Source organism: Octopus bimaculoides, chromosome 2 (genome assembly GCF_001194135.2).
Source record: "Octopus bimaculoides isolate UCB-OBI-ISO-001 chromosome 2, ASM119413v2, whole genome shotgun sequence".
NCBI classification, from domain to species: domain Eukaryota; kingdom Metazoa; phylum Mollusca; class Cephalopoda; order Octopoda; family Octopodidae; genus Octopus; species Octopus bimaculoides.
In genome coordinates this window covers 162,009,558-162,022,384 of record NC_068982.1, presented here as the reverse complement: position 1 = coordinate 162,022,384, position 12,827 = coordinate 162,009,558, and the positions used below count along the sequence as shown (strand labels likewise).

The window sequence follows — 12,827 nt, the reverse complement described above, 5'->3', positions numbered from 1 at the left end:
AAAAAAAAAAAAATCAGAAACAAAAGACAACTGTACCTCAATAGCCAACATAAACTTTTCATGTTCTTTCTTCAGTTGTTCAGTTTCCATTAAATTATCTGGACACATAAAACTGGCAGTCAACATTGTCTCTCCATTTTGAATCCAAGAAACCACCTAAAATGAATGTTGTATTCATTATAAATATGTGTTCACTATAAACATTACAAAAGGTGAGTTTTATTGTAGAAAAATGTAAAATATTAAATACAATAAATAACAAATGATATAATAACGCCAATGTATACCAATTTGTAATTAATTTACACATATCTTGACAAACAGGTTATTTTAGAATTTCACAATCGTAAAATAAATAATAATGATAAAAAAAAGTTGTTCTTTTTTTTTCCATTGAGAAAAATCTCTATTCATATATCAAATATCAGCCATAAAACATCTAGAGAGAGCAATGAATAGATTTCCCATTTTTGACATGATTTTACTAAGGATATATAAAAAGTTACTTTTATACAGTTTATTAAGTAGAAATTAAGTTTTGAAAAAGATTTAATGAGAAGTTGAGAATTCAAGCAGAAATGTTCAGAAAACAATCTTTTTTTTTTTAATCAAGATTTCTTTCCCCACAACATTTCAAATAGAAGACAACTTTGAAGAATTGTAGAAAAGCATTTTGAAAACTTTACCATAAGTGCATGCAGTGAAATATAGACTGCAATCTCTGAGTAATTTTTTGAATTGAAGAAAAACATTATGAAGAATTGTAAAATATTTTTGAAATGTGTAAGTTTATTTAATGAAACAGAGAAACAGTTGCAGTTTGTAGATTCCAAAGAAATATAATTCTCAGAGTTCTTTTGGTTTCCATATATTTTGTTACCTAATTTCAGATGTAGTTGACACATGATGGTTATTGAAATTGTCAATAGTTAGAGATAATCACTTTATTAAAGTTGAGAATAATTCCAATACTTAATCCTCACCTGCCTGGTTTCATACTCAAAATTACGTAGCTGGACACATTGCTCCAGACGAATGCGACGACTTTCAGCCAAATTCTCTAAATCCAATTCTCGTTCATGCAAATATTCCAGCAATAGTTGGATTCTAGTCTGAGCATCATATTGTGAATCAGCCATTAATTGCACACCTGTGTTTTCAAACAACTGAAAGAGACAAAATTACAATGATATTTATTATTAAAATTTGCAAATATTCACAATTCCAAATAATTTTCAATTTAACATGAATACGAAGTATATCACTTTTATTATTTTTTAAAACTCTAATCAGAAATTTTTTAAAAATTAAATAGAACACATCCACTGACCTGACAAAGCTCTTGACCTCGTTGCAGAACTTCGAATGTACAGTTCTGCATGTGCAATAAATTTTCTGTGTGCATCAGTAAGATCTGTTCTGCTTTTGCTGGATCATTGCACATTTCCATGTGCTGTAGTTCTTCTGCCCATAACTCCAATTGTGACGATACCTTTCAACAAACGTCAACAATGTAAATATCCATATAATATTCAAAATAAAATAACATATCTAGTAGTTTTGGACATGACTGCCAAATAACATTCAACAATTTTTCAGGTTTAAAAAAAAAAATCACTAAATGTTATATCCTCTATTCTTTCCTCTGCAAAAGCTTTTGCTCTTCTGAACTCACACCAGCATTTTCCAAGCCCATCCAATGCACTCATCTCTCTTGTCATTTCTTGAGAGTTTTAACCTCCTTGACTCAGCTTTAAACATTTTACTCAATTTTTCATTTCCTAGAACTTCCTACCTGTTCACTTTTTTGCCTACAGACCTTATCCCACAGAAGTTCAGTCTTAATAATAACTTCAACAGTTTGGAAAGGTCTACGTAAGGTATGTATACAGCCCCTATTTCTCTATTATCATCATCATCATCATTTAACATTCATTTCCCATGCTGGCATGGGTCAGATGGTTTGACAGAAGCTGGCAAGCCAGAGAGCTGCACCAGACTCCGATTGTCTGCTTTGGCAAGGTTTCTATGGCTGGATTTTCTTCCTAATGCCAAACACTTTACAAAGTGTACTGAGTGCTCTTTATGTGGCACCAGCACATGCTTTTTACATGGCACCAACACAGGTGTGGTACATGTATAACTAGTATGTCACTGACCTCTGGCCATGTGAAAACTCTAATCCTTTAAAAGACTGCTCCAAATGTTCATTATATATAATGTATTAAGATCATGATTTTCCTTTTGTCCTTATTTTCATCAGATCTAACATCATCATCATCATCAAAATTATATATCAAGTGAACCCGTTACTCAACACCCATTAAACAGACATGTAAACAATAATTCAACCCTACATCCAAGTGTGTTTATTAGACATCTTAAAACATATTGTTTGATTTCTGATACATATATAGAGTTTCATCTATAGCTACTGTTGTTGTTAATGTTGGAGAGTATACCCCTGTTAGCTATAAAACACAATTCAGAGAGCATGAGGAGAAAATGTAGGCCTAGCTCAGCTATGGGACACTAATGATAAGTGATAACCATTATAGGATACATATTGTTGCCTCTTCAGTGTACATGCTGTATTAATGATAAATGAGATTATAGTTAGGGTGAAATTTCTTTTTTGCTTATATATCTCCAGATATCAATATAGGAGCACAATAATACTGATGCCTACAACATGCAGAGGTGTGCTTTCAGACAATGTGACTCATTCTATCCCATCAGCTTAAAATTATTCAAACTATTAACCTTGTCTTTTATGTATTTGTTAGTGGAGCAAACAAAACTTCAATGCACTTCCACTGTGATGTAAAAGTTATAGTCATATCCTTAGAATAGATATAATTAAACAAGTCATGTATTTTATGTAATTATACTTTTCTCATCTGTCAAGAACAATGCTACAACGGAAAGCACTGACAATCATCATAAGACTGTTGTTAGCCCCAGAATTAACTTGTACCAGGAAAACAGTTTTGACTGCAAATAACCTCTCTCAAATTTCACTACACAGATAAGACTATTTTACCAAATTAGGAAAAGCCATAGATATTAAGGATACACTATCCTTTCACTCCACAGATAAGACTATTTTACCAAATTAGGAAAAGTCATAGATATTAAGGATACACTATCCTTAATATCAACAATACAATGTTTGGTGATGTCAATAAGACATTCTAGCTAATGTCAGGCACTTTCATTTATGAATTCAGTTGTTCCAAGTATGAACAAAATGTTACTTAATCAGTAACAAACATCTGTAAAGTTCTTGCAAAATTAAAGTTCTAAAGAATTCAGGCTATTTTCAAATAACTGGGTGTATAGTATTAGCAACATAAAAATCTAAATATATATGTATTATAGATGAATTAGGTTATACTGACACTAGATCAGCAGATGACAGAAATGAATAATGGAACAACTGAATTCATAATGAATAAAATAGATATGACACAGTTACTACATCTCTAACTGTACACATATCAAGAAAAAGCCTTTCCCAAACTCTCTCTCTCTCTCTCTCTCTCTCTCTATACACACACATAAGTAATAAGTCTCTCAACATCACTAAAATTCTAAGTCTCCTAATCTCTGATGATCTTTCATGGTCATCTCATACATCTATAACATTGCCAAAATGTTATATTAGTTGACAAAATGACATCTCAAATACTGGACATTCTTTTTTGGGACAAGAAAATATTTGAGACACTATTGTGTCGTGCATGCACACTTGACTGCATATTCAGTAGAGCATACAAGCTTCATTTCCTTCTAGTCTTCATGTTTCCTCAGCATCCACAATCCAAGTATCACTACCTTGTACACAAGCCTCATACAATCTGCCTTTCATTCTGAGAGAAAGACCTTTTGTTGTCAACAGAGCTAACAGGTCTCTAAACTTTCTCCAGCCAGTTTGTGTTCTGGCAGCTATATTTTCAGAACATCCTCCTCTACTGCTAATTAGCTTACCTTAGTAAAAGAAACTAAGGATATGTCTATCCTGCTTATTGGTGAGAACATGGCTTGCATGCCCACCAAATTGGTAGGTGATCAGGAGACTGGCTGATTTCTTCAAGTTGGTGTTGCAGATCATAAAGTCATTTGCATAACGGAGCTCCAAGATCCTTGTTCCCTCCTCATTTTAAAAACAAAATCCATAGTCTCCATGCATACCATGGAATCCCTCAGCATGCTGCCATTCATGCTTGTTGAGGCCACAGGCCATAAGGACAAGGTCACTATCATTCATTATTGAGGTAAACTGCTAAAGGGTATCCTAAAATGGCCCTTTTGGTCATCTGGCAGTCCTGATTGAGGAGTGTAGGCTGAGGTAAAAGTTGCTGTTTTCTTTTCTAAGATTTGTTTAAGCTTAATTATCCTACTGCATACTGACTAGCTTAATCACTTTATCCTGTATGTACACATACAGAGAGAGGTGGGAAGAGATTGAAGATGTGTGTGTGTGTGTCTGTGTGTGTTGTGTGTGTGTTGTGTGTGATACACCCACTATAAAAGTAACATTAAAGAAAAATATTCCATCCACAACAATCCTGTTACTTTTACAGTGGGTTATTGTAATGCAAGTGAAATTTTAAGTGTAAAAAAGAAAAGTATATCTGTTGCAAAATAATATAAACAATATGTTTAAAATAAATTCATGCAGAATTATCATAATTCTCATTCAGCAAATTGGCAAACAACTAAGTGCTTTATTTCCTGGGCAGCACAGAATGTTCTTCTATTGTCATGTTGGTGCAGGGTGTGTGCTATAATGATTAGATACAAACCTAGAATATATATAGAACTACTGCCACTTATGCTATACTTATAACATATTTTTTTTCAAGATATAACGCACACACTACATATTATCATGCATGCACACAAACACACAATTACATATTAGAACATCACCAATGTATAACTATACAATGTGTAACAGACAATACACAATAGACAATAACAGGCACCATTAAATTATGCCCCTTGATTGAATCAAGTACAGTGGCATTAAATAGAGCTTATCATCATCATCGTTTAACGTCCGCTTTCCATGCTAGCATGGGTTGGACGATTTGACTGAGGACTGGTGAAACCGGATGGCAACACCAGGCTCAAATCTAATTTGGCAGAGTTTCTACAGCTGGATGCCCTTCCTAACGCCAACCACTCAGAGAGTGTAGTGGGTGCTTTTACGTGTCACCCACACGAAAACGGCCACGCTCGAAATGGTGTCTTTTATGTGCCACCCGCACAAGCCAGTCCAGGGGCACTAGGGATCAATTCAATTACGTTGCTGTAGTCCTTTAAATTGGTACCGTGAAGAGGTTGAGTCCACTACTATAAGAATCAGAAGTACTGTATATATTACAAATATTCCATTAGATTGCACAATTGATCTCTCATAGGGAAAGACCTTCAGGTGACGAACATCTAGAGTGAAAAGATGTGATTTTCAATAAAAAGAAATACTTGCTCCAGCTGACTGCAACATCTTTCAATAGTGGCACCATAAAACAAGAAATTAACAATAACCTATATCCTCTATATATATGTGGCTCACAGAATAATGACTTCTCATTTTAACATGAAGAATACTGGGGACTGTGGTCTCAAAGGCTTTAACAAGGACATCAGGAGCGGTTGGCATTAGGAAGGGCATCCAACTGTAGAAACTCTGCCAAATCAGATTGGAGCCTGGTGTAGCCATCTGGTTCATCAGTCCTCAGTCAAATTGTCCAACCCATGCTAGCATGGAAAGTGGACGTTAAATGATGATGATGACGATGATGATGATCAGCATTGAAATTATAACCAGATTGTAGAGATCCCTTCCCCAAATAATATACTACTGCATCACACTCCCAACTATGAACCAGAGAGGATGTTATTAGTCACTGAACTTATCTACTGTAGCAACCATATCTCTCTCTCAATATACTTCAGAACCTAGGTCTAAGGACAGTACATTCCATAAGGCAATGAACAGCATCTACATGGTTGATTAACATGCTAGAAATAAGCCAAATCTCATTCAAATCACACTCTAATGTTTTAAAACAGAAAGAACACATTAGCTTGCATAATTCTTGCTGCTGTCATCATCAAAGACAGTTTTGCATCCACTTTCCCTAGTGGCATGATGCGGTTGAGTCATTTCTGCTTCCCTAGATGGGTCAGGGGATCAAATCTTGTGCATAAGTTTCATTTTTAGCTGGGTTTTTACAGCTGGATGCTCTTTCTAACACCAAACACTTTATAGAATATGCTGAGTGTGTTTTATCATGGTAACTGTGCTAGAGAGGCTAGACTTGAGAGAAGGAGTGACTGATAACAATAGGTGAATAAATGGTGAGAGTGACTGATGAATGTCAATACCAAATGATCAGTGAGGTATTTAGGTAGAGTGTATGAGATATACACAGGTCCAATGAGGTCTCTTAATTATTCTTTTAAAATGGTAAGGAGGAATCTACAGTGATAAAAATGAGAGATGGAAATATGGAGTGTTGGAGAGAGGGTCAAATAGGTCTTGTGACATCCTTAGTTACACTGGAAGCAATGTATGGTCAGCCAAAGAAATCTGTTGCATTTGCTGAAATGGTCATGTCTGAACCACTTGTAATAGTAGTTTAACTCATTCAGGGCTGACTGGAAGCTAACAAAAAGAAATAAGCTCCACAATAGAGACAAGGTAGTCATGGTTAACACAATTCTTTATTCAGCTACCTTTGTACTACTAGAGGAATAAGTGAGCAAAACTGACTGCTACTACTCCCTCTCTACTGAGACTAATGCATAAAAACACATATACATCAAAATTCCTGTAGCATTAACAATCTCATTAACTTAATGCACTGTGCTAGCATATATTCCACTGGGAAATAAGTGATAAAGGGAGATAATTACCATGGTCTAGCTAAGTCTACCTTGTCTGTTACTCTTATAACCACCACTTGAGCCAGCCTACAAAACCTGATTGGCCAAATAGGGAGAATGCAATATACCTACAGTCCCCCCACCACCACCACCACCACCACCACCTCACTCACTCACTCACTCAAAGGCCCTGTATGTCAGCATGTGTAATATTGACCTCAACCTGAAGGTTGTGCATGATCTGTGGGTCATATCGAAACATTCAAACAGCTTGCTTCCAATGTCTCACAGGTCTATTAAAGAGTGAGCTAACATGGGACTACATAACAACAAATGCAAGAATTGGTTTACTTCTGTGGGCAAATAATATACATCATAATGTTCTTTTCTTTTTAAATAAAACATTTACAATATAACAAATCACAAGCACACAAATTTCTACATACCAACATTGTTTTTTAACTGTGCTTTAAATCAGTAATATTTCTTTACCTCTAATGCATCCCTTTCAAAAAGACGTAATTTTAAGCACAGATCCAATTTCCGTTTGCGGGTGGCCCATAGTTCCTCCAACTGTGCACGACTTTCATTAAGTTGTTGTAGAACACCTAATAACAAACAAAAAAAAAAGGCATAATAAGAATCATTTCAAATAATAATAACAATAATAATAATAATCCTGTCTACTATACGCACAAAGCCTGAAATTTTGGGGAGGGGACTAGTTGATTACATCGACCCCAGTGCTTCACTGGTACTTAATTTACGACCCCGAAAGGATGAAAAGCCAAGTCGACCTTGGTGGAATTTGAACTCAGAACATAGCAACAGGCAAAATACTGCAAAGCATTTAATCCAACATGCTAATGATTCTGCCTGCTCACCGCTCTAGCAATAATAATAATAATAATAATAATAATAATAATAATAATAATCCTTGCTACTGGAAGCACAAAGCCTCAAATTTGGGGGAAGGGATTAAATCGATTACATCCACCCCAGTGCATAACTGGTACTTAATTTATCGACCCCGAAAGGATGAAAGGCAAAGTTGACCTTGGCAGTGTTTGAACTCAGAACGTGAAGACAGACGAAATACTGCTAAGCATTTTGCCCAGCATGCTAACAATTCTACCAGCTCGCTTCTCTAGCAATAATAATAATAATTCTAAATATTTGATCTCCTTTCCCTATAATATATCACTGCTACCCTTAATATCCACAGCAAAACATCCAACTTGCTGTTTGTTACATGAAGTCTCTGGGTGAGAGTTTGAACAGCTTGCATAAAACAAAACAACAATGAAAGTAATAACAGTTTCTAATGTAGGTACTAGGTCAGTAATTTTGAGAAGGAGAAAGTCTATACTATCAGCTCCAATACTTGGTTGGTACTTTATTTTAATTCCAGAGAAGAAAGGCAAAGAAGAGCTCAATAGATTTGAACTCAGAAAATAAAGAATTAAAAATACTGTAATGATTCTGGCAGTTCACTGCCAAGGAGGAGGAGGTAGATAGTAGCTCATATAATTATAAAAATTAACTACTTATCAGCAAAGCCATAACTAAAGACTGCAATAAAAGGAAAAGATGTGTTTGTGTATGACATACGTTAACTACCAGAAGGCCTTTGATAACATTCTGTAGATATGGATCCTGAAAAATGAGCCATGATTAAACTAGTACCAAGTAAAAAGCAAGCAATTCTGCAGACATAGATAGAAGAGGGAATCATAAAAGCAAATCTCATCCCCATTAAAAGAAGAATATTCCAAGGGAAATTTCTCTCCACTCCTTTTCTATCTGACTCTAGCAACTTTAATCAACATGTTGAACCAGACTAGACTCAGATACAACTACAACAGAAGAACAAGCAACCATCAAATCTAAGTGAAAAATGTAATCACAGTATGACATACTAAAATGTCAATAAAGTTTCTAAATGGCTAATTCAAGGACTTAAAGCTGAGACTGAAGAATTCTTGACTGAGATACAAAATCAAAGGCTTCCCACCAGAATCTACAAAAGTATACAATAAAGCAAATACATGTTATTATCATTAGCTGCCTATTCAAAGTGAGGGGTTTCATATACTGGAAGTTATAGAAGCATGATGAAATACAAAGAGAAAATAGATAGTGTAAACAGACACAATAAAAGATATGAGAGAACAACAAAATGACCACACTGAAGTCAATCCAGACAAAAGGAGGTCATAGCTAACCAGCTGAATGTTGTTGAGAAGAACAACAAGGAAAGCAGGTGCTTCCTAACTGATGTATAAAACAAACAATAATGTGCCATTAAAAGAAATGGAGAAATTATCCAGATATAAAGATTTGGACATGAAGATAAACAGAATGTGGAGAAAGGAAATAAAAAAAAAAACAATCTTTCTAATAAAAGATTGCACTTGGTGGATCAGTAAAAGCATCCAAAAATCGTGGGAAAAGCAAAAACAAAAGGAAGAAGATTGGAAAGTATCTTGGGTTGGTGAAGAAAACTAAGAAAACCTACCCAATGAGATGAGAGTGAAAGTTGTCCCTGTGATCATTAGTTACACTAGGAAACACCAAAGTAGCTGTTGCTGAAAATAGGAAACACTGGAACTGAGACTCCTGACACCCAAATAGCAGAATTACTGGAAACAGTCATCTATTACATAAGAATCTTGTGTAAAGTTTGTTAGATTTGAAGGGAGTTGTTGTTGACACTAAATTTCAAGATATCACTTTTTCAGTACAATCAACATGGAATTCTGTTACAATAACTGTTTCTAATATAGGCACAATGTCTGGAATTTTCAGGCAAAGTTAACCTCAATGGTATTCGACTCAAAGCATAAAGAGCCAGAACAAATACCTCAAGGCATTTTCTCAGATGCTATTATGAGTCTGCAAAGAAAAACATTTACAGGATCAAAAAGTTTTTCTCTCTGTATAAGGAAACCATGAAATACAAACAATAAAATGCACTAAAGATTTAGATAAACACAAACAAAGAACATTAAAAAAGACCCAAAAGAGAAAAAATCACAATGGAATTCAAAACAATATACTGCAGGAAAGAAACAAACATTAAGAGAGATAAACCATTTCATGGGCAATAACCAACAAATGAAAGCCCTAACTTTGTCATGGGTACGAATAGGCAACTAATGATAGTGATAATGTCAGCAAAACTTGACAGAGAGAAAGTAAGCCAGATCCAAAAATTGGTACAAAGGCTTTGGGTTAAAAGCAGAAACAAAAAGCTTGTGTTTAGCCACACAGAACCAATACTTAATTTCAGATTACTACAAAATTCAACCAATGAAAACAGACACTATCAATAGGTGTAGATTATGCAATCAGTGTTATGAGCATACTGTCTCCAGTTGCCCAGTTTTTGTCAAGTTCAAATATATTCAGAGACATAATCAAGTCAGCATATTATGACCACTGGGCAATAAATATATTGGTATTTTGACATTAAACTGGAGAGGAATTGGCATGCATAAACATATACCAGAAACAGTATGTAATAACAACTTGAACACAATTATCTTGAACATGGTTGCAGCATGACTGTGACTGTGTGGTAAGAAGTTTGCTTCACAACCACATGGTTCCAGGCTCAGCCCCATTGCATGGCACCTTGGGAAAGTGTCTTCTACTATAGCCTTGACCTGACAAAAGCCTTGTAAGTGGATTTGGTGAATGGAAACTGAAAGAATCCCATCATGTGTGTATGTGTGTGTGTGTGTGTGTGTGTGTGCCTGTGTCCCACCACCACTTGATAACAAGTGTTGGTGTTTACATCCCCAGCAAAAGTGACCAGTAAAATAAGTACCAGGCTTTAAAAAAAAATGCTGGGGGCTGGTTCATTTCACTTAAAGTTCTTTAAGGTGGTGCCCTCATACAGTCTAGTGACTGAAACAAATAAAAGTTAAAAATTGCCGACATGCCTATCCAGATTAACAAAGAGATCCAAGGCAAACTGTCCAAATAAAATAAACATGAACTGAAAAGTAAATGTCTGTACTCTAACAGATATCTTTAGTGTCATGCTAAAACATTGCCTAAGAGAGGGAGATAAAATGTCACAGCACAAGGATCTGGAAACTGAAATAAGCAGGGTGAAAGAAAGTAACCAGTAATAATTGAAGCAATATGATATATATAAACTATACCAGGGTTCACAGTCAAATTGAGAGCCCTACAGGCACAAACCACACACCATGTACAAGAGACTTTTAATTCAATACCACAATTCAAATACTATATTCTCTGCATGCAATACATAATCTACACAATCACTACTTAGTACAATAACACAATATTTAATTTTACATAATCAATATTTGACACTATAAAACCAAAAACTCAGTTGCTATCCAATAATATAACACATCTCACAAAGCACATACTCCAACACTAAAACACTGTCCAACACTAAAACACAACATCAATCACACAGCACACAAAAAGCATAAGCACCACCCAAGAAAATAACATAAATCACACAACTATGCAAAACTGATGTACTTGGCACTCTGTTGAATCTATCAGTCCCTCACTCTTAATAATAAGGATTTCTTTCATAAGTAAGGATTTGTAAAACAAGTCATTTAAAATGATTATGATGAAAATATTTCTTGTGATGGTACAGGACCAAAAGTTTGTGAGAAATCTATAACAAATTACATCAGATCCATTACTTCATTTGCATATATTTTATTGATTACAAAGAAAACTGACCCTCAGCAGGATTTGACCTCAGAATCTAAACGAGCATAATAAAATGCCAGAGTGTCTGAACTATAACTAAAAACTACACTTTTACTCCAATACTTTGCTCTTCTCTGCCACTCATAATGATTTTTATTTAATAGTGTCCCAAGGTCATACACTGCAAGTGGGGACAGCTGATTAAATCTACTCTGTAGCTGACCGGTTCTTTTTTTATTGACATTAGAAGGGTGAAAAGCAAACCTAACGTCAGCAGGATTTCAACACAGAACAAGTTCTGTCTTAGGCACAAACAACAAATTTGGGGGCAACAATACTCAACTAGTTATTTTAAATATCAGCTACAGCGGGAAGAAATATGTGAAGTTGATGCCAGGTGGATAAGAACTCACTCAATATTAAGAACACTATACCTCCATCTCAATCCCAAACAAACATACAACAAAATAAAGCCACACAAAAATAGCAGCAGCAGCATCATCATTAACATAAACTCCAAGCACTTTGCTACTGAGATATACACCATCAGAGATAAGTACTATAGACAGTAACTGCCACACCCACACTGAGTGATTTGATGATGTAGGAGACAAAGGAATGTTCGCACACACACACACACATTCTGTTTGACAATCAGAGACATAAATCTCAGAGTTATAAATATGAACTTTCAGCTTAATAAATACACAATATTTTGACAATCTATATCCAATTTCAAGTAGTTCAGTGTATGTGTGTGTGTGAGCATGCACACACACCTGCACCTGTATGTATTTATTTAGACACACAAACATAGGTGAATGGCAGGTGAAAGGATCAGAAGAGAGTTAGAGGGTTCACCTTGATAGAAATTGAAGCACTACAAATATATCAGATTATGGAGTACAGGGGATCAAGAAAGTATCAAAAGCAGAATAATACAATTGGAAATATTTACCTAGTATTAGTAAATTATCTTGTATCTACATATGTTAAACACAAACATACACACAGAAGATAAGTATACAAAGAGAAGAGCACTAAATTTTACACTGTGTATTTATTTTTTGTAGTTTATCCATCATTCACGGTTAAACAACAAATACATACACACAAGCAACATAATTAGAGGAGATTACATTTTTCATATAGATATACAAATCATGTGGGTGTGTGTGTAAGAGAGAGAGAGAGAGAGAGAGAGAGAGAGAGAGAGA

General features: G+C 35.0%; 1 protein-coding gene across 7 annotated transcripts in view; it reads right to left on the bottom strand.

Annotated features, from left to right (window-relative positions):
• LOC106875262 (kalirin) overlaps positions 1–12,827 on the bottom strand; it is a 551,716-nt gene that overhangs the window by 268,302 nt on the left and 270,587 nt on the right. For all 7 annotated transcript variants that reach the window (XM_052965684.1, XM_052965687.1, XM_052965686.1 and 4 more), the window contains 4 exons: positions 7,393–7,508; positions 1,331–1,492; positions 984–1,166; positions 37–156 (listed from right to left, as the gene is read on the bottom strand). In XM_052965684.1, the coding sequence (XP_052821644.1) occupies positions 37–156; positions 984–1,166; positions 1,331–1,492; positions 7,393–7,508 (581 nt within the window). The remainder of the gene's footprint in view (positions 1–36; positions 157–983; positions 1,167–1,330; positions 1,493–7,392; positions 7,509–12,827) is intronic.